General features: G+C 47.7%; 1 protein-coding gene across 1 annotated transcript in view; it reads left to right on the top strand.

Annotated features, from left to right (window-relative positions):
• The first annotated feature begins 16830 nt into the window (after nt 1-16830).
• LOC136118268 (UDP-N-acetylglucosamine--peptide N-acetylglucosaminyltransferase 110 kDa subunit-like) overlaps nt 16831-22624 on the top strand; it is a 38603-nt gene continuing 32809 nt past the window's right edge. Inside the window, 2 exon segments of the mRNA XM_065871553.1 lie at nt 16831-16935; nt 20030-20661. Of these exon segments, the coding sequence (XP_065727625.1) occupies nt 16831-16935; nt 20030-20661 (737 nt within the window).

Raw genomic sequence — 22624 nt, 5'->3', positions numbered from 1 at the left:
GCAATGATTTCTTGAATATGACACCGAAGGCACAGGCAACAAAAGGAAAATAGAGAAATTGGACTTCATGAAAAATTTTAAAACTCTGTGCATCAAGACCCTATCAACAGAGGAAAAGGGCAATCACAGAATGAGAGGGGATGTTTGGAAATCATATATCTGATAAGGGATTAATATCTAGAGTGTACAGAGAACTCCTAAAACTCAACCACAAAGCAAACAACCTGGCTAAAAAATGGGCAAAGGACTTGATTAGACATTTCTGCTAAGAAGATACATAAATGGCCCATAAACACATCAAAAGATGCTCAGCATCAGCGATTATTAGGAGAATACAAGTCAAGACTACAGTGAGACACCACCTTACACACGTTAGGGTGGCTACTATGAAAACAAAAAATAACAAGGGTTGATAAGGATGTAGCAAATTGGAACCCTGTGCACTACTGGTGAGAATGTAAAATGGTACGGCCATTGTGCAAAATATCATGGTGGTTCCTCAAAATTAAAAGTAGGATTACCATATGGTCCAGTTCCACTTCTGGGTATATACCCAACATAACTGAAAGCAGGTTTTCCAAGATACTTTGTATACCTATGTTCATAGCAGCATTGTTCACAATAACTAAACTGTGGAAGCAACCCAACTGCCCACTGACAGATGAATAGATAAGCAAAACGGGGTGTATACACAACAGAATATTATTCAGCCTTAAAGAGGAAGTTCTGACACAGGCTACAACATGGATGAATCTGGAGGACATGATGCTAACCTACCAGTCACAGAAAGACAAATGCTCTCGATTCCACTTGTATGAGGCACCTAGAGTGGTCAAGTTCGTACAGACAGAAAGTGGAATGGTGGGTGCCAGGGGCTGGGGGTAGCGTTTGCTGGAGGGCAGAGAGTTCCAGTTTCTCCAGAAGAAAAGAGTTCTGGAGTTTGGCTGCCGCACAACGTGAATGTCCTGAACGTGTCTAAACTCTACACTCATAAGTGATACGATGATACAATTTTATGTGCATTTCACTACAATTAAAAACCAAACATGGACTTCCCTGGTGGCGCAGTGGTTAAGAATCCGCCTGCCAATGCAGGAGACACGGTTTCGAGCCCTGGTCCGGGAAGATCCCACATGCCGCGGAACAACAAAGCCCGTACGCCACAACTACTGAGCCTGCACTCTAGAGCCTGCGAGTCACAGCTACTGAAGGCCGTGTGCCACAACTACTGAAGTGCATGCACCTAGAGCCCGTGCTCCGCAACAAGAGAAGCCACCACAGTGAGAAGCCCACACACCGCAACGAGGAGTAGCCCCCGTTCGCCGCAACTAGAGAAAGCCCGCGCACAGCAACGAAGACCCAACGCAGCCAAAAATAAATTATTAATTAATAAGAAAATTAATTTTAAAATCTATTAAAAAAATAAAACAAACAGAAGTGGCCCTCAGAGACACAGTAAATATTTTTGTCATTCACAGTTTAGAGCTGCCTCATTGTCAGGGTGTTAGTCTTCAGTCAACTAGCTGAGAACTGATACGGAGGGGATGGGAACTTCCATGAAAGAGCTTCTGAAGCTAAGTAGCCTGGTCCATTTCCTAATTTCTTCAACGAATATCTGAGTGCTTGCTGGAGCCAGTCACTGTACTTGGTCCTCGAGATAGACAGCTGTGAAAACATTATACAGAGAGCCTTGCAACCTGGGAGTGAGAGGTGGGGTAGGGAAGGACCCGCAAATGAAAGCATGGACGTTTTTAGCATGTTACCAGATGATGCAGGTTATGGGAACAATAAAGCATCAAAGGGAAAGAGGGCTACCCTAATTAGAAGGGGCCATGTGGACAGACCGGAGAGAGCAGCCCCTGTAGATACGGAGAGAAAGAACATTCTAGGCAGAGAGAATAGTAAGTGCAGGAGGCTATGGGGAGGGAGCTGCTAGGAACAGCCAGGGACAGCGTGCCAGTGTGTCTGGAAGGGCTTGAGGGAAGGGAAAGGACGGTGTGTGTGTGTGTGTGTGTGTGTGTGTGTGTGTGTGCGTGCACGCATGCGTGCGTGTGTGTGTGTGTGTGAGGGAGAGACAGAGACAGAGACAGAGGGTGGGGATGGGGAGGGGGAGAGAGGGAGAAGACTTGCTTTTATTCGAATCCAGATGGGAGCCTCTGAAGGGTTTTGAGCTCCAAGCAACACGATCTGACTTGGGACTTACCAGGATCGCCGTGACCACTGTACCTAGAACGGATTGAATGGGAGGGGGCAAAGCAGAAAAACGCATTTGAAAGCGGTGCACAGAAGGGGTGAGCAGGGCTGGTGGGACCTGAGGGGAGAGGTTTTCTGTCTCTTGCAGGGTGCCAGCTAGGGTTTAGTCTGGGTGTGGCCGCCCCGCTCCCCGTCTGCAGCACTCTGCCCTCCTCACCTCCTGTAAACGGAGGCTAAGTGCATCCTTGAGGCTCGCCCAGAGAGTTGATGGCCTGCCTGGGACAGTCCTGAGGCACAGCCCCTTGGCTGCCACCAGCTCCAGGGATGCTCCTGTCCTGAGCATTAACCTCCCTCAGGGGGAGTCGTCATTCTCCAGGGAGGAAATGGGTATCTCACTGCTGCGGGATCTTAACTCCGGTAAAGCTGCAGGACAAATGACTTCCCTGAACATGCTTCATGCAGGAAAGAATGGGTAATCTCAGAGAAGGGAATAAAACGTCTCAAAACTCCGAACCAGGGGATTGCAGAGAAGCTCGCTGTCTTCTCTCTTGGGTGCCTGTGTGTGAATCTGGGAAGGAGAGGGCGGGCACCGACTTGGGTCTCGGTTCGCCCCCGCGGACCATTCTTCCAGGGCAAGTTTTTCTTAGCGTCACTCAATTTCCTGAAGTGGGAGAATGAATACCCAGTGTAGAAAAGGGGGAAGAAAAGCGTGTTAGTTAGCATGAAATATGATCATCTGATGACTTGTCCATTATGTATTTGAGGAAGCGGAGATTCTGAAGACCTTCACCTACTCAAGGAGAGGAAATTGCCTCTGTCTACACCAGGACCTCTTACTTTTGCCGCTGGTGACATTTTGTGTCCGATAATTCTTTGATGTGGGCTGTCCTGGGCATTGTGGGATACTCCTACAGTATCCCTGGCCTCTGCCCAGCGGACGCCAGCAGTCCTTCCCCAGCTGTGACAGCAGAAATGGCTCCTGAACTTGTCAACTGTCCGGGGGGCGGGGAGCTAGGGGGAGGGGGGCAGAGTTGCTCTGGGTTGAGAGCCCCTGACCCAGGCTCAGCAGGCACATGGGTGAAGTCAGGACTGTGTATGTCATGTCCTCTCTGGCTAACAATAATCTATGGAGTTAAAACTAATAGTGGCTTCTGCTTGGTCACTGGGACAGCAGAGCATTCGCTGTTCTGCCTTGAGAGAACAAATTTCCTGTGTTTTAACTTACAAGGCCCTTGTGATGGCTGAATTCTGGGCACCCCAACTAATAAGCGTGCCTATAAGGCAAAGAAACCAAAACCAACGTCCTCCCTGATTGCCAGGGAGGGGCCATGTTTTCTTTCCCCTCCCTCTCCTGGATCCATGCAGTAATTAGTCAAAATAAAATGAATATTAGCTTATGCTTAATTGCCTTTACAGCGTACTCGCCAGCACTGATGCAGTAGTGCTAAAGCAATGTTTTTAAATAAAATTTTTTTTAATTTATTTTTATTTTTGGCTACCTTAGGTCTTTGTTGCTGCGCATGGGCTTTCTCTAGTTGTGGTGAGCAGGGGCTACTCTTCGTTGCGGTTCACGGGCTTCTCACTGGGTGACTTCTCTTGTTGCAGAGCATTTGCTTTAGGCGCGTGGGCTTCAGTAGTTGTGGCACGCAGGCTCCGTAATTGTGGCACACGGGCTTAGTTGCTCCACGGCATGTGGGATCTTCCCGGACCAGGGCTTGAACCCGTGTTCCCTGCACTGGCAGGAGGATTCTTAACCACTGCACCATAAGGGAAGTCCCTAAACCAATTATTTTTTTAACTTTATGGCTTTAAATAATCCTTGGCTCTGAAATTCCCTGTACCCCTCAGCTATGTAACCACAGGCCCCTCTGCCCTAAATCCTTTTCTTACACTTTGTAGCTTTTTAAGCAACGCCCCTCTTTAGGAAGACATAATCCCTTCTCTGTAGAAAACATGAAAGACCTGAACAAATCAAGATTTCTCCATGGAGAATTCAGCTAGTCCTGTGCTTAGCTCTGAACAAGGAAATCCATCTCTACACCAAGCACGCCATTGCCCAGACTAATGCCTGACTTGAATAACAAGCAAATTATTGTGCTTTTAATTGTACCCTGCTGGGTCACAAAGCACGTGTGAGAGAGGAATGTGCCCAGCTTCTCCAGGAGAAACAGGTCAGGCCTCTAATCCTCCTTTTCTGTCACCTTCCCCTCCCCCTTTCCAATCCTTTCTCTTCTCAGCAGAGCAGAGGGACAAAAAAGAGACAGCTAAATTATGTTTAAAATGGAAGAGTCTAAAAGAAGAAAAACGGCGGTCAGTACTGACTTGGGAGAGGATGCATTATCTATCCACAGCCTCTGCAGTGTGGGCCATTTGAGGACAATCAGTGTTCTCACTGGATTGCTGGAGGGTGATATCTGCGAGCCTAAACCAGGCTTTCTCAGCCTCAGCACGACTGCTGGGTGGGGTTGGATGCTTCTTTGCTGTGGGCCTGTCCTGCGATGGAAGGACTTTTAGCCTCCCCTAAGCTGTGACCATCCAAAGTGTCCCAAGACACTTTCAAATGTCTCCTGGGTGCAAAATTGCCCCTGGTTGAGAACCACGGCCCCAAGCCCTTCCATATTGGGATGTACTTGCTCTCTCTCCCAATCTCTCCCCCCCCTCCCCAGTACACAAAACCCAAGAAAATCATGGTTCCTGTGTTAAAACTGGGGAGATCAACGTGCTCTTCATGTAGGTAGAATGAGCGGAAAGGAAAAAGACACTGACTTGTGTGTAGACAGCGGACAGAGTAGGAACCCCCTCAACGCCAAGAGTGAAAAGAGTCTTAGGATGTGGGTGTGTTTGTGGCTCCCTCTGGGAAGTGGCAATGCCCCTGGTTGAACAAGCCAACTTTCGGACGCCTCTACCCTGTGCACTTTGGAATCGGGCTTGCTGTGGGCGAGATGAGGAGTGATGGCGAGGCTGCAGAGATGAAGGCGCCTCTGAAGGTGCTGTCTCCTCCCACACATACTTGGGACAGGGGAGAACTACCCAGCTTCACAGAGATACCCATTGCTCAGACAATGACGATCCTGTCTTGGACCTAAACATCGGGATGAAAGAGGGCTACTGACAAGACAGACGTTGTGCAAGCATGGGGTTGCACTTTCATTACAGACATTGAGGCAAACATTTCACTCCTGGTGACATAATGAGACCTCCCCTATTTTTAGGAATTTACAAGAAGCATTATTGCTTGTCCTTACCGGCCAGAAGGAAAGGCGGGAGAACGAGCACAGTGCAGGGAGCCCCCATATCCACTAGATGGCGGTGTACATCTTCCTCAGAAGCCAGGCGGGCAGCGCTCCGGGCAGCTCCTTGGCCTCAGCAAGACAAGGGCCACTCTTCTTTTGGGAGACAGGCGTCTCCTGTCATTGTGGGCACAAACAGCCCCAAACAATTGCACTGACCACACAGCTCTAAGCCACGTTCCAGGGCACTGCCGTCTGTTCAGGAGTGAATGCTGGGAAAATGAACCACGCTGCTAATTTGCTTGATTGGGGGAAAAATAAGATCTCAAGTGACACTGGGTGTAATTTATTTTTCAAACAAGAATAGGGGCAAAGACATTTCATCCCCCCCCACGCCAACTGCTACCATAAATGAAAGGAATCACCTAATTAGTCCTAAATTACTAACTGGCAGGGTAAAGTTCTGCTGGAAGTCAAGCTGAAGTGGGGAGTCTGGAGAAAGGGAAGTGATTTCTGCAGGGGAGGAGGGGAGGGGTAGGGCGGGGTGGGAGGGGCGGGAGGCGAGGGGAAGGCCTGAAGCCCATTGTGAGGTCCTGCGCCCCTGTGGTCTGGGGGCCGTGCTGGCCCTGACCCTGGGGGAAAAAGAGGCTCAGTGATGTCTTCAGGCCGTTTATTTTGTGCAGGAGAATAACTTTATAAACTGAAGTAAAAAGAACCTGTTGGAGAAAACCTATCCGAGAGTTTCTCTGAAAATGCTACAGATGGAGATGAACTGGCTTGGGAAGGAGAGCACAGCCCTGTGGCGCCTGACCACCCCGCTGCTGGTGGACCCCCCAGGAAGGTTCTGTCACGGAAACGACAGGCAGATCTGAAACCAAGTTGGGCCTTACATCATTAAGAAATCCCCCAAAGGAATGGAATAAAGGCCTCCTTTCACACTTTGGGTTTTGCATGTGTCCTGAGGAAGCGCCTCTTCCCCAGCTGAGACAGCGCGCTGTCCCCGCGACCCAGTGAGCGGCCCTCGTCCTGCGGGGAAAGCAAAACAGCAGCGGGGTGGGTGAGCGCCCAGAGCTGCCCCTCTCGCAATTGATTTGTTCAGGGGTGACTCCTTGCGTTCTAGTTAGATGTGACTTTAATCGAAGTGCTTTCCTAAGGCGATATATCACATCTGTGAACGGTCAGTTTGCACAGCTGCTGCTCTTTTAGGGAAACGCACAGGCTCGGGAGGCGGAGGGGCCGGCGCGGGCTCCCCTCTTTCCCACGGACCGGCCCGCGTGGCCCTCGCCCACCAGAAACATGTGCGCCGCGTCCTCAGAGGCCGCCGCTTCGGTGCTCGGGCTCCTCTGCTGTTTCTGCCTGCTGAACAGCCATCTCCTCTCTCCTGGGAGGGGCAGCTGGTTTCCTTTTGGGGCGCTCCCCTTCTCCCCGTCTCAGCTCCTGCAGCGGAAACGAGGCTGCCCCTCTCTCCCTGCACGCTGTGGGCTGGGTGTGCAACCCGGCTCCGGCCACAGTCCCCCACCGTCTCCGCCGACCCCGCTCAGCGCCCACCACAGCCGGCAAAGCCCACGGGGGGGGGGGGGCAGTTAAAGCTGAACCGCAGATGAAAACCACGACTTTTTAGGGTGTCTTCAACATTGCATGCAACATACTTCTACTAAAAAAATTACTGTTTATCTGAAGTTCAGCTTTAACGAGGCGGGCATCCTGTATTTTGTCTGGCAGCCTTCTTGGTTCAAAAGAAAATGTTTGTCCAGAGCAGGTCAAATTGGAATCAGCCTGGGACTTTTAACTGGAGCTTTGGGGAAAAAATACTTAAAAGGTATCTGTTGGGACTGCTAGGCTGGTAGGATTCATGCTTGCAACCGCTGGGAGCCAGCTTTGTTATCATGCGGGGAGAGCTGCTTGAACTAGAAGCCAGCACCACAGAGAGCAGACCTGTTTCATTTGAACAGGTGGATCCAGCTGTTCTTGAAGTTGGCCCGGTGGGTGGTAGAGGTCAGGGTGCTGATGGCCAGGAGGGATAATAATTTCCTACCCCTCAAATCTGGGAAGTGAAAACAGCAGGGCTGAATGTGCCCACGGGGCATGGCTTCTGTTCAACTGGAAGAGTGGTGAATGGCTATTGGGTGACAAAAACAGCCGTTCTACTATATTCTTACTTTGTTTGCTAATTGTTTTGCTGCATGTAAACTCTTTGTTGCATTAGCTCTAGTTCATGACATCATGGCTGGAGACAGGGTCTGATAGACTTACATGTGGAATTGGAGACTTAAATTTCAAATCTGCCTCTGCCTGGTTGAGTGGCTTTAGGGTCCTCGTAACCTCTACAAAGTTGAGTTTCTGGGTCTGAAACCTAAGGACAGAGGTTATCGTAAACCATTGGGGCTGCTATAACAAAATACCAGAGCCTGGGTAGCTTATGAACAACAGAAATTTATTTCTCATAGTTCTGGAGGTTGGAAGTCTAAGGTCTGGGTGCGAGCAGATTCACAGTCCGGTGAGAATCCTCTTCCTGGGTCACAGTTGGCATGTTTTCTCTGTAACCTCCCATGGCAGAAAGGTTGAGGGACCTCTGCGGGGTCTCTTCTATGAGGGCACTAATTTTGTTCATGAGGGCTCTACCCTTATGACCTTATCACCTCCCAAATGCCATACCTCCTGATACCATCACTTTGGGGTTTAGGATTTCAACATATGTATTTTGCGGGAGGCAAATGTTAAATCTATAGCAGAGGTACTTTCCCCATAGGATGGGGGAGAGGGAAAGTATTTAAGCACCTGTCATAGGGCCTGGTGTGGAGCAGGTGCCCCATACAGATGGTTATTACAAAATAGTGAGTATAGTTCCCTGTGCCACAGAGGAGATCCTTCTATCTATTCTATGCCTTCTTTGAATGACCGTAGCAGTTGTTGTCTGTATCATTTTTATGTCTGTTGTTGCTTTGTGACTGAAAATGAAAAATTTCTATTTGTCCATGTTCTGGCCCTTACATAAAAATGTGTTCATTTATCTATTTCATATTTATTGACTACATCTTAGACACCGTGTAAACTGCTGGTTCTAGATGTTAGTATAATATAGACCTTCCTGCTCAAAGGGTCACAGTATTTGTGGGAAAACCAAAAAATGAACAACCTATGTCTCTAAGAGCTTTGTACTTCCCAAAGAGAACACACCTCGTAGGTACAATGAATCCACGTATCATACGTAAATGTATAACTAGTTAATGGGATTATACACCTGAGATAACTGCTTTTCGCTTCTGAGGAAATGATGATTATATTTCACCTGGAGCTCAATACCACTCTGAGAATGAGGGCTTAACCCCCGACTGGACTCACTGCACCGCTTTCCTACATAAAAATACACAAGTCTGTACATATGCTCTAGAAAAAGGCTTATCTGGCATGAATTTCAGATAGCAAGAAGAAAACTTCAAGAGGTTCAGAGAAGCATCCAGAAGCTCAGATGACTGTCTGGCACTAATACAACTTGCTTGACAGGAAAATAGAGCTGTAAATCTCACAAAATTAGATAATCTTTTAAGAATTTCAAAACCTCCTGCTATTAATTGGAAATCCTAGAAGAATAGCTTCTTTTAAAATGTACTGATAATATGCTTTACAGCTTAATATTCAGAAGCCTATGTGTTGCCTAAGTGAGCTTCAGAAATGGAGGAAATTTGCGGTTTACCTCCACTTACTTTGGAACTGCTGGTTCCAAACATCTACTTCTATGCACAGTCATCTTATCATCTGTAAAATGGAGGCAACTCTAAGACAACAGAGTTACAGAGATGTTGCACAGCTCCATGTGTCATTGTCTTCATTTGTTTCAGAATACCAATAACATCTAAGCTACTACTGAAAGAGTGCTATATTATTTGGGGTCATCTAGTGCAGCTCTGTCAAAGTAAAGAAAAGGGACCTAGAATGACTATAATTTTCCCAAGAGGACACAATTATTTTATGGTAAATCTGGGACAAGAACCCTGATCTCTTTGATCCCATTCCATTGTTCTTTCATTGGGTTCAGAACAACCCAGAGAAATAAAGTGAAATAAAACTCCTGTGTGCTTGTGTCACTGGTACAGCACATGGCAAGATTGGAATTGGAGCACTACATATTAAGAGGTATCTGAGAAATTCTTCAAACTAATTGAGATATATACCAGGTACATAGAAAACAGTATGTTTTATGAAGATGATTCTGTGCAATGAAAAGAACTGGTAACACACACTGGAAGGTGAATTCTCGTTTTCTGGCACCTTGAAAACTCCACCTCAACATACACTTTAAAATAAACATTTGAACTGAGTCATATTTAATTCTGCATGCTCTTGTAAGTCAGCAAAATATTCCATATATCATTTAAGTTGTCACTCACTTTTTAACTTGACTTTCAATTTCTAAAAGTCTTTCCAAACATAAAACAGAGGTGGGAAAATGGTATATGGGAAGCTGCAGAGATGAAATAAGCTTATTTCACTAGGCATAAAGATGAATATCCAAACAACTGCTTCATGGCTGAAAGTGTCCAAATCTACTGTCTTCATTTTGTAGTCAAGCCTTCCGGAAAAATATGCTAATGGTTTCCTTATTACCCAAATGCCCCATATCAGTTTCAGTAGGTATCATTATATATTATGGAAATTTTTCTCAGTGACAGTGAAAGACATCCTGGCTGAACATCCCCCTGACCGTGACACAGAGATGATGGTCTCAAGCTATCTTGAAGGTATTGGAGCCCACACTATCCGTTACTAATATTAATGGAGGATAAAACTTCATATTCTGTTTGCTCTATATTTGTTCAATCACTTCTTCCCTTCATTAAACTGGACGGCCCATAATTGAGTCTGTAGTGTGTCTATCATTGGAAACTGAACAAATTTTTGTTGGTTTTATTAATATCATACGTTTCTCGGGAGGGTCTATTCAATAACTAAGTCTAGTTTCACAGTTACAAATAAATTAGGATGTAACTTTGAATAAATTAAGCTCATCATAAGGGAAGGATACTCATAGTTGCTACCACCCCTTCCTTAAGGGGCTTTCGTAAAGCACTAAGTAAAGTAACAGAGGTGTATATGTACACATATATTTTCAATGATATTTGTACAGACTTAAAAAGAACTCTACAGAATGCATTATAAAAACCTTAATGCTGTGTGTCCCTAGTTCCCAGCTCTCTCATTAAAACTACTTAAATGAACACAATCTTATCAGTTAGGATAGCTATCTGAGTACTCCAAATACTGCTTCTTGCAGTACCCTGTCCCAACCATTTGCCATCCTCTTCCCATTAGTCCTCAAGTCAGAAGCCCCGCAGATCTGTTCATTAATTTATGAATACATTTCTTCATCCAGCCAGGAAAATTGATTGACCCCTTACCAAATTTCAGGCACTATTCTTCAGTATGATTTATAGGCATGTTCAAGAAATACAGCAGTGATTAACACAGATGAATATAGTCTCTCTTGAGCTGAGGGGGGAGACAAAAGTAAATAAGCAAATATAAAATCATAAGTATAGGGCTCTCCTGGTGGCGCAGTGGTTGAGAGTCCGCCTGCCGATGCAGGGGACACGGGTTCGTGCCCCAGTCCGGGAAGATGCCACATGCCGCGGAGCAGCTGGGCCCGTGAGCCATGGCCGCTGAGCCTGCGCGTCCGGAGCCTGTGCTCCACGTCGGGAGAGGCCACAACAGTGAGAGGCCCGCATACCGCCAAAAAAAAAAAAAAAAAAACTATGAAAATAAAACCTATGGATGGAGACCTACATGAACGATGGAAGGGTATAATAATGGCCAGAGTACATTACTGTGGCAGAAGCAGCAGCCCTTAAGGAGGACAACTTTATAAATTACAAGTTCGATTTAAATAGACAGGGAATTGGAGGTGGAGACATTATTTTCTGCAGAAGATGATGGACAGGGGAGAACAAAGAAAATAAACCTGAGATTGTTAACAAGATACAATGCTAAGCATATAAGTTAGGACTGAGTCCTTCACTTTCATTTTTATTAATGAGTGGGTGAGTATAGATTACTGACTACACAGAACCAAGCCTGGGAACACATTTTATATTTATGATCTTTGTGCCTAAAACTAGATTCTCCTGCAACTTAATATGACACTAGGACAATGACTGGCCAAGTTTTAGATTAATCACTCTTACACAACGATTTTTCATTCATATAATCTCAAACAAATACTGCGTCACCAATTAAGTTCCAGATCCTATGCACTCTGCCTGAAGATATAAATATCTTGCAAGCCCAGCGTCACTTTCCTCTTTCTCTGGTAACAAATCACACTTTCTATTATGACAGTGGCCCCAGTTATCGGCCCAGGAATAAACACTTGACTCAGGAAGAGCCAATTAAAGCCCTCCTTTAGAGTTGATCGAGAGCTTTAAGGTTAGAGTATTTCAATCTTACGAAATTTTTGTAAAACAAAATTATTTCAAAATCTACTGATTATTCTTTAAGTTCTAGAAACTGCATTCTGTGACTAAGAGGACAATTTATTTGCTGTCGTTTCTGCTCTGCCCACTTTATGTTTCTGTTATTGTGAGATAAAGGCAGTGGGGAATGGCAAACCAATTCTGATTCATTCAACACATGAGTGCTTCTTAGGTACGAAACACCATTCTGAACATTGTCCGAGGTAAAAAGATAAATAATACCTAGCCCCTTATAATACCTAGCCCCTTACCCTCAAGGATCTTCCAGCTTAGCAAGGGAAATAAAACATGCACACAGGTGACTGCAACAAAAAGAAGATAATGATTGCTGCCAGATGTTTGGGGAGAGTGAGTAGAGCAAAGAGAGAACACAGAATAAGGCAACATTCAACAGCCAGCCAAGAACTATTTGTTGAGCAATTGCAAGCTGTGACCTGGAAATGGAAGAGGAGAACATAGATCTTCACATGGGCAGGTGAAAAATCAAGTGTTATTACTTGTAACACAGCTCTTCAAATATAGTTTTTGGCACCAAGTGCCCACTAGATAGCCTTAAATTAAAAACTAAATAAGGATACAGTCTCTATCACATATAGCCTGAGGTACTGATGCCTAAATACTAGGATCACAGTATTTGTGTTCCCAAGGATGCCTTTCTATTGCTTTGCTTCTTTCCCCCTTTCCAAATTAGCTAATGCTGCCTTACCAGGATATCTATTTCACTTGTTCCAGCCTTTTTGATCCAATGTATTGAATAGCAGAATAGGTGAGTTACAAGAGGCTATTTTGACTTCAAACAACAGAAATAAAATACTATATAATTGAAAAAAAAGAGGCAATCTTTCAGGCACATGTGGATCCAGGAGTTCACATGTTTTAACCAGGTCCCTTTCTCTCTTCCCCACCCCTTCTTCTCTCTGCCTTTTCTCCTCTCTGGTATCTCTCATTATGGGATTCAAATATTTCCCTGTTTATGTGGGAGCTTCTGGCACAGCTGCGGGCTTATACGCTCGCAGCTCCAGGGCTGGCTGGAAGGGGCGGGCGCATCACAGCATAATGTTGCACAAGATGTGCACTTATATAGCAGGGCATCACATCTATGAGTGATGGATGATCACATTGTATACAGGGGTAGCTTCGCATAGTTTTTACATCACTTTTCTTGAAGATGGCAGTAAAATGGTATGTTTTTACAAAATCAAATAGTGTAACATTGTCCAAAAGATATACATAAAGCATTTAGAGGAAGGAGGCTCCATTTTCTTTTAACTCTGGCACGGATTGTCTATTGGACAGTGGTAACCCTATGTCATCAACCTCGTTACTCCAGCAGAAGTCCAGGGATTATTCCTGCATAACTCTTGTTAGCCTCTATTCCCTTCCTTGAACACTGTAGCCAGAAGGTTTTTTTCCTCCTCAAACCTTAAGTATTGAAACCTGGAGGAGGGGCATGTCTGAAAAGAAAATGATGGACTGGACTCTCCCTAGAAGGAAGATAAATGGGTGGTCAACAAGAAAAAAAATAAAATCCTCTGTACCAGGAAATGTTTGAAGTGTTGCTTGGGTATCAAAAAACGGGTGCCCTACACATAATGCAACAAAGGATATTGGTCTAAAAAGAACACCGTGGCCAAAGGTGCATGGCCTATTTCAACAGAGGATTTGAAAGTTAAAAGTTAACCTGTAAAACATTCAATTCAATTTCATCATTTTACAGATGGGCAAAGTAAAACTCAGGCACAGGAACAGAAGTGCCAAGGTCATACAGGCGGTTGGTGGAAGAGACAACCAACTTCCCAACTTCTGACTTTTTAGGTGTGTGTGTGGGGGTTGTTTTGTTTATGTGCAAGGATATTTTTCTTTAGTACACTAACATTACAACAGAAAGTATAGTCTTGTTTTGGTTTTCTCTGCGCCCTCAATTCTGTATAAGACAGTTTCGCTGCACTCCAACAGAAAGGCTCAGCAAGAGTAGAGACCACCATAAGCAGTACACGTGGGCACCAAGGGCAGATATATTGCCCTTCCTTGTGTAGGAACTAGGGCCACTTGTTGCTTTAATGGGCCAAGTTTGGGCTGGACCTGCAGGAGGGGACACCTTTGAAAAACAGCTTCCTAACTGCACTACAACCTGCTCTGGCATCCTGATTCCACTCCCCAAACCCCCCAAATCTTCAGCCAGAAAAAAAAAGAAAAAAGAATGGATCACTGGATCGATGGGGAGATTTCTGTCTGCTCCTCCTACTGTCACCTCTTTCTTGCTATTTCCTGCCCGAGGAAACCTGACATCAGCCCCAAAGCATCTCTGGAAATGGGTAGGAGGGAGCCTTACACCTGTCAGCGCCAGAGAAGAAAGTGCGCTCTGCAGAGTTCTCAGTTGTTCCATCTCTTGCGATGAAAGGAAGAAAAGGAGCGAATCCGCCACAGATTTACTGGAGACCAGGGTTGCTTCATCGGGCTCCGGCCACAGTAACCCCTGAAGACCAAAGATGCATTTCCATTCCCAGCATTTCTTGTTGGCGTTTTTCCCCACAGGCTAGCCCAGTGCCTGGCCCCGGAGAAGTCTCTGCGTAAAGGTTCTTTAGGTCATAAATCAGGCTCCTGTGTGTATGTGTGTGTTTCTTAGGAAAAACTGGCACAGACGAATTAGCAGTAGAGACTGGGGTCTCCCTACTACCCTTCATGCTTGGCGGCATCACCTTCGACTACCTCGCATTCTCCCGGCGCTGACAGCCCCGGCTCCGGACCTCAGGGTTGGAAGCAGTCAGCCCCAGCTAGAACCGCCCTGTCCGGGGCTGATGCCACCCTGTGCCTAGAATGTGCGTGTGGGTGCAGGCGGGCGAGCGAGCGGCTTCTACAGTGAGACCGAAACAGGAGCTCAGCCTTCGCCTGCGACCTGCAATCCTCAGATTCCCTGGGGACCTCGAAACTCCCAATCGGAGGTACTCCCCCACACACAGCCGCCCACCCATTCCCCCCCCCCCGTTACCTCAGCACGCAGCCCCTCCCTGCGTGATGATGCAAAACCGTGGGGAGGGTGGGCGCTGGGAAGGGTGGGGAGAGCCTGAGAGCGAGCGAGGGTGGGAGGGAGTGGGCAGAGGAGGAGAGGGAGCCGAACGCGCATTTAAAGCGATAGCCATCCTCGCTCTCTCCCCAGTACTGGGCTGTTGGAGAGCTCGAGCTGCAAGCCACCGAGCGCGAGCTCGAGTGCGGCGCGCTGGCCAGGAAACCCAAGAGCGCACGGCGCCCCAAGCTGGCAGGCGCCACGGGACCCCCCACCCTCGCCGGCTGCCCTTCCCCGGGCGCCCCTACCCTCCTCGCCCGCAGGAGACCCTGGGCTTCCCCGGAGGAGCTCACCCCAAGGGGCCAGGACTCCGGCGAGCCCGCCACCGTCCCCTCGAGTGCCGCCGCCACCACCGCAGCCGCGGGAGCAGCATGGTCCAGCTGGGGAAGCTGCTCCGCGCTCTGACTTTGATGAAGTTTCTCTGCTGCGTGCTGGAGGTGCTTCTGTGCGCGCTGGCGGCGGCGGCGCGCGGCCAGGAGATGTACGCCCCGCACTCCATTCGGATCGAGGGGGACGTCATCCTCGGGGGGCTGTTCCCGGTGCACGCGAAGGGTCCCAGCGGAGTGCCCTGCGGCGACATCAAGAGGGAGAACGGGATCCACAGGCTGGAAGCGATGCTCTACGCCCTGGACCAGATCAACAGCGATCCCAACCTGCTGCCCAACGCGACGCTGGGAGCGCGGATCCTGGACTCTTATTCCAGGGACACTTATGCGCTCGAACAGTCGCTCACTTTCGTCCAGGCGCTCATCCAGACGGACACCTCCGAAGTGCGCTGCACCAACGGCGAGCCTCCGGTTTTCGTCAAGCCCGAGAAAGTAGTTGGAGCGATTGGGGCTTCTGGGAATTCGGTCTCCATCATGGTAGCCTGTACATCCTGAGGCTTTTCCAGGTGGGGGGCGCTCCCTCCGGGGCAGAGCGCGTCGTAGCTCCCCGCGCTCTTTATCCTGAAGGCTGGCTTGGACTCCAGGGGTGCGGGGTCTGGTCAGCCTTCGCTCATTTCCACCCTGGAGATCCTGCCGAATCCCTCCCACCTCACGCGAGGAGGTACTTTCCCTGCTTGATTCATTTCCCTTCCATCTCTCCCCTGTCCGCGCTCCACTCCATCCGGCTTGACATTCTGGATTTATGGCCCCATTGACAAGAAACAGTCTCCGAAAAACAAGGCGATGATTTAAATGGGTTTGCATTAGAGTGAAATATGGTTCCAAAACAGGCTTGTAAAAGTGCCGGGCTCCTGTGAGAGCCACTTAGGCGCAAAGAATATGAAAGATGAGAAGACGCCTAGAAACTAGGCATTTCTCAACTCCTCAGCTTCCCTGCCCCAAGCCGCCCGACAAGCTGCAGCTGCCTTGGAAATTTTCGAGAAGAGCTTAGGGAGGCAGTTCTTAAACCGAAGGCTAGGTCTTCACCTACATTTGGACGTGAATTGCCCATTTCGCTCGGGTTGGATTTCCCGACCTGTAACCTGTCTCTGCGAGGGCATGGGGCGGAAGGCGTGGGGACTGTGCTCAAGCGGGGAGAAGCCACCCGCAGACGTGCCCCCAGGTGATTTGCTCTGGGCAGTTGTTTGCACCGTCTAAACTGCCTTTGCGATCCGGCCACTGGCAGGAGCCGGGCGATCAGCTTTCTACTCCTGCCAGCTCAGAGCCCGGAGGTGAGCTCATGCTAACTGCGAAACACAGTCGCTTTTTCTGCACCCACCCTGTGCCCATCCTTTCCCACGACCTCCCTAACGCAGCCCCCAGCCCCAGTCCTGGGTTTTGAGGACGATTCTCAGAGCCAGACAAGAAGGCGCCTGGAGGGAGGCAGTAGGGTGCGCTGAGCAAGGCCGGGCGGTCCTCTAGCGGCGGGTGCAGGCGGGCAACGGCGGAAGATGCGAGGACGGCGGATCGGGCCCGCTGAGCGGTGGGCGGTGCTGCAGTGCTCTCTCACCGCCTGCTCCCGCAGCCTCGGCCCCAAGGCTCCTGTGCCGCCCTGGGTATAGATGGATGGCTCTGGATGAAGAAATTGAGTTTCAGGGTCTGCGTGACTATGGGTTCTCTTGTTTCTCTGTCTTTCCTTGTGTGTCTCTCTCCCTGTGTCTCTTTCTCCCTGCTTTTTTTTTTTTTTTGTCTCTGTTTTTATGTTCTCCCTTTCAATTTCTGCCTCTCTTTTCCTTCTCTACTCCTATCTCCAAGTTTTTTGTTCATCTCTGTCTTGAAGTGATCCTTTCCTAATGCACAGCTCTCTCCCTGCCTGGTAGGACCCAAGCTCAGTTAGTCCCTTCTCCAGATGTTCTGGCTGACCCTTATGCTCCCCGTAGCTAAAAAGTTGGCTCCCTCTCAAGTGCCTTTCCTGAAGCACGTTGGGTTTCTGGAGGGGACTCCTTGTGAGATTCAAGCTGTCACTACATCAGCACCCAGGGGTATGAAGTTTGTGTTTGTGCTAGAAGGAGGGGTGCCTGTCTAAAGCTGCAGCCTGGTATGGCCCCTCTGAGCCTCTGAGCATCCCTAGCACCTGTTGAGTATGCCACCTCTAGATGTTTGCAAGGCCAAAAGTGCTCCTGGGCAGCCTTCACTTTGAGGTAATGCTTTCAGGAAGAGCCTGGGTTGTTGTAAGCAAAACCCAGAAGCACTTCCTTTACCTCTGAGCTTAAACTAGAGAACCTGAGGAGGCAGCGCTGCAGGGAGGATGAGGCCAGAGGTCACCTGAGAACCACGGGGGCAACTCACAGTATTTTTACTGGAGCTCTGGGGGTTGAAGGCACATTTGCTGTTTGACATTTTTAAAATTATTTTGGTGCCTTCACTTGGAGCTTGGGAGCTTGCAGATGGGCCTGCGTGTCGAAAAAAGAATGAAATCTTAAAGTCAAGAGAGAGCTTGCAGACTAGGCTGAAGGATTGTGTTTGCTGAAAAAGATTCCAGGGGGAGCTGATTCCTTCTCTGGTGTGTGGATCTGAGGCACTTGCACGAAAAGAGAATGCTTGCCTTATGCTTAGTTCCCCCGTTCCCTGGGCTGGGAAGGAAAGGAACTGAATGCCAGCATTAGCAGTGCGCGTTGGGACCAAAACCATTCAGAGAAAACACTGTCATTTTCCTCTAATTTACAAATTGCAGCTATTCGTGTTGGATTGAACAGCTGAGGGAAAAGAGCCCCCAGTTTTCACCTGCATTTATTGAGAAGAGGCTGGTAGTAGGAGGGATGCACCAACTTGTAGCTTGTGCTGCAAGCTGGATATAAGCTTGGTGTGAGCATCCTGGTTAACCACTGCCCATGTTCAAATATACAGAGATAGATTCCAACAATCTCTTCCAGTAGCCTTATTTTTGCGTGTGATCTTAGAAGCTCCTGGCATGTAAGTCCAGTCCCCAGTTTCCCAGCCTCTGTAAACCTGCAAAATGAATAGAGAGAATAGTGGAACACAGACCCATTGTTCAAAGACACAGTCACTTTAGGGATAGAGGAAAAGAACGGGTAGGTGAATCTTCTCTGGGATTGCAGGGTTCAGCTCAATGAAGACTGTCCTGTATAAAAGAAACTCCTCTAAATGGTTGAATTCTTAGCTCTCCAGAGATGTGAGTTTTCTTTTCCCCAGTCCCTGTGGGTTGCTGTGGGGAATGTGCCTAACCTATCATTTGAGATAAAAATTTATGGTAAGGTAAGCTTCTAGGCTGGGGGAAGGAAGACTTAGTGACTGAAATGGGGGATGCTAAGCACTGGGGGGCAGGAAGGAACAAGGAGCTAGTAATGGATGTAACAAATGCTGCAGCTGCCAGCAAAGCCTGGATTGAGGTTCCTTCCTGAAAATGAGGACCTGGGCAAGAATGACCAGTCAGATGTCAACAGTGTCTCTGACTGGGAATTCTCATCTGCCTGCCGGTGGGCCAGAGCTGAGCAAGTCCTTTCGCTCCTCTGTATGCACACTGAATTGGTTAGTAAGTGACATGTCAGAGGACAGGAATCATATTCAGTGGATCTTTCAAATCCAGGAGTTTGAGGCTAATGAAATTAGTGTGTGGCCAGGGCTCTGCCAACTAGAATTAAGTCACTGCAGCCACCCTGCAATGCATTTTCAGCCTGAAGGGAGCATCAGGGAGGAATTTCGGGAGATTTGTTTCTGAGCCTGTACAAAACAATACTCTCCTAATGCTAAGAAAGATTAAATGTAAATTAATATTGACTACGAGTAACATATTTAAAAAATAATCGCCGAGTGGGGGATGGCTTAAAGTGGAGAGATTATATAATATGGTGTCCAAAGAATAAATCTCCTCTGACCACTGTTTCATGGGCTATAAGTAAGATATATTACAATGGAAAGTAATGGGAACGTTTTTATTCAAGGCTCCTCTGCTATTGACTTGAGAGCAAACACTCTGAGAGTATAAATTACTCTTGCTATGTGCTGACTCTGAATGAACAATATTTCATGTACAGTGACATGGTCTAAGCTATAGACTTGGAATTGAATGGCATCTGTTTCAATTGTTTTGTTCTCTCAAGAGCAACTAGATAGAAAAAAGTGGTCAATTTGACCCTTGTGGGAGCGTGTTGCAAATCTAAACCTGTGTCCCTCATACCATAAATGAAATACATTTGTAAATTTGTAAGTGTTTTCCTTCTGTTCATTGATGCTTGAGTATAATCTCAAACCTTGGGAGCAACATTTTATACATAAGTACTTGGTTTTCTTCCTTTCTTCTTTCTCTTTCTCCTCTCTCTCTCTCTCTCTCTCTCTCTTTCTCCATCTTATGTAATAGGATAGAACTGGAACCTAGGATGATGTGGTGTTACTATAGTGGGATTTTTTTTTAAAAAAAAACAACTCTAACTTACCCTTTTAAAAATTTCATAAATACTGGTGTCAGTGCCATTTGGAATAGTCTCTATAACAATTTCTGTCTCCACATTTACTGTTTCCGCAAATTTACCTAACAGATGGTGAGTGGCAATTTTTAAAGGGGCATTTTTTAAAAGAGCGGAGAGGGAAAGAATAGAGACAGGCACATACTATATTTGAAGTTACCTCCACGTGTATTTTATGTATGTATACCCATACAATTAAGAAGTCTTTGGATGTTTTACCTTCAAGAATAATTCAGATAATGGATTACTTGAATATCATAAACATTTAGGGTTTAACAGATTTGTTACATATAGACGTTGTATCACGGATTTAAAAGACCATAGCCAGCGGGCAGCGGCGGGCGGAGCGACCCAGGGGCGGCGCGGGCTGGGCGGCGGGTGCGGGGGCCCGTGCTTCCTCGCGGTAGAGGGCTGGGGTTCGCGGGGGACGCCGGGTTGCTCCGCGTTGCCAGGTTACCGAGCGCGTGCCCCGCGCCCGCTCTTCCGCCCGGGCCGCCCTCGGCGCCGCCTGAGCCGCGGTGCGGGCTGCGTGGGGCGCTGGTTCCGCGGAAGCCTGGGTCGGGCGCTGCGTGCGGGACTGTCGTCGCTCGTGGACGGGGCGCGAGCGCGCGGGGTACGTAGGGCGCCGACCTGGGCCTCCCCGGCGCTCCGGCTCCGCTCAGGGCGCCCGGTCAGGGGCCTCCGGCGCGAGGCCCCCTTGGTGGTCAAGATGGCCGCGCCCAGGCGGGCCGCGCCCAGGGGGGCCGCGCCCAGGCGGGCCGCGCCCAGGCGAGCTGGAGCCGGGCTCGGAGAGAGGCGAGTCAGCCACGCCCAGGACTTGGCCCCCGGGCTGGTCTCCCGTCTCCCGGGGAGCCGCGGGTGAGTGGGGGCGGCCGCGCGTAGGTCCCTCTCGTGGGGTGGTCAGCTCTTCGTGCGTCCGCAGACTTCTGTCGCCTGATAGTCAGATCTGGGGTGGCCCAGGTTGGAGGCGAGGGTGCTTGATTGGGGAAACCTGAGGGGTTTAAGGACTCTATTGGGATCCTTTCAGACCCCAGCAAGAAGCTTAGCAAGTTTCCTCCTGACTCTCTTCCCTGCTAAGTTTTCTCCCTTCTCTGAGGGCGCCAGCTTTTCTGAATCACCTTGTTACTTGGGGGGATACAGTTGGTGGTTCTGACCGTGGAACGTAGGACCCGGCGCGGGGAAGCCTGAGCTGGTTCTAGTTACTTTGTTTGCAAAGAACTTGTCTTGTCTTTGGAATCTTTGTGTATGTAACCAACGTTGGGAAGAGCCAGCGTTTTCTCCTCCAAAACACTGCGAGGGATAACTTTATACGTAAGAAACAAGTGGGCGTTCACATCGATCTCTTTTCCAAGCACTGAGTTTTGGTTGTGTTTCCTTTCTTTAAGTTTGTCTCGTTCTGAAGTGATAACAAAAAAAACAAACAAAAAAAAGACCATAGCCAATTACACAAAGTATACTCTAGTCTCAGTCCTGCCATTAATTAGCTTAAGTCATTTAATTTTTCGAGGCCTCATTTTTCTCATGTGATGTTTTTTCTTTGAAAAAGCATAGTTTCTAGAAGTCTCTAATCTCTGTGTCATAGTTCAGCTTGGAGAAAACCTGTTCTTATCCAAACTCCATGACATTGTATTTCCAGCTCCAACTTTGGACTTTGAGTGAGTTGGGGGCAACTTTTTAAGGATATTTTCACACAGCTTTTTTAGTTAATATCAGTCTAGCTGACTTGTCATACTCAGACTTTCTCCCATATTCTTTTACCAGTGTGTTCCTTAGTCATATATATAAAGACTGTTGTGGGAAAAATGACCTCCTGGGTCAGCTTACTGCATGGTCATCGACACAGGGCAGGGAGTAAGATTCTGTGGATTTTACAGAAGCAGATACAGGTTTCATTATCCATGTCCTCTCCCCTTTCATCTTACAAAAACAGCAGGCTTTTCTTGGAGAACTGCCAGATAATGCCATCCTGCCTCCTCAGGGGCCCAGGGGATGAGTCGCCCAGGGACTGAACTCCACTAAAGCAGGTGATTGGCTCATGGGTAAGCATCTGACCTCGGCTAAGTCTATCAGACTCCTCCCCAGGATGTTTCTCTCAGAGCAAAATGGAAGAATTGTCTTTTCTCTCTGGAATTTCTAAGCTGGGGAGATATGACTCTGGGACTCACAGTGACCATCCAGCACAAGAAGAGACTTTCTGTAAAATAAAGTCTTGCAGAGGTAAGCAGGGCTGAGCGATGGAGAGAGAGCTGGAACCCTGCTGACACTCTGGAACTTCCAGATCCAGCTGTATCTGAATATGGCTGCATCCCTGAATTTCTAGTACTTGTTTGTTGAGGTGGTTGTTGTTGTTTGGTTTTTGTTTTTAAATTTCCTTTGACTATTTTGAATTTGTTTTCAGCCATGTGCATTTGAAAGCATCATAGCTAAAAGAGCTAATTTCCTACATTAGTGTCAGGTTTGCTGACTGGCATTCCTTAAGTGAAAAATCATATCCGCTCTTTTCTTTAAATAAAGTCCTTATAGCTCAGGTTTGAGATATTCAAAACTCTGCCTCCTACCCCCCTCTTTTCCAACATTTACTATATCACCTTGAAGCATTTGTGACCACATCTTTCCCCTCTAGACGCAGTTGAGAGAGAGAGCAAAGACTTCTGATATAAACTGCAACCTATACGCCTCCTACCTGGAAGCTTTAGAACATACTTGATTCTTGTCATTACAGCAAATCTTTTGTTGTTGTCTCCAGGGCACAGAAGCATTTTCATGGCATAACGGAGTGCAAAGTACATTAAGCCTAACTCTACCTCTCACCCTCTTTTAC

The sequence above is a fragment of the Phocoena phocoena genome, chromosome 1 (assembly GCF_963924675.1).
Source record: "Phocoena phocoena chromosome 1, mPhoPho1.1, whole genome shotgun sequence".
Lineage (NCBI taxonomy): Eukaryota > Metazoa > Chordata > Mammalia > Artiodactyla > Phocoenidae > Phocoena > Phocoena phocoena.
This window is presented reverse-complemented; position numbering and strand designations above follow the sequence as displayed.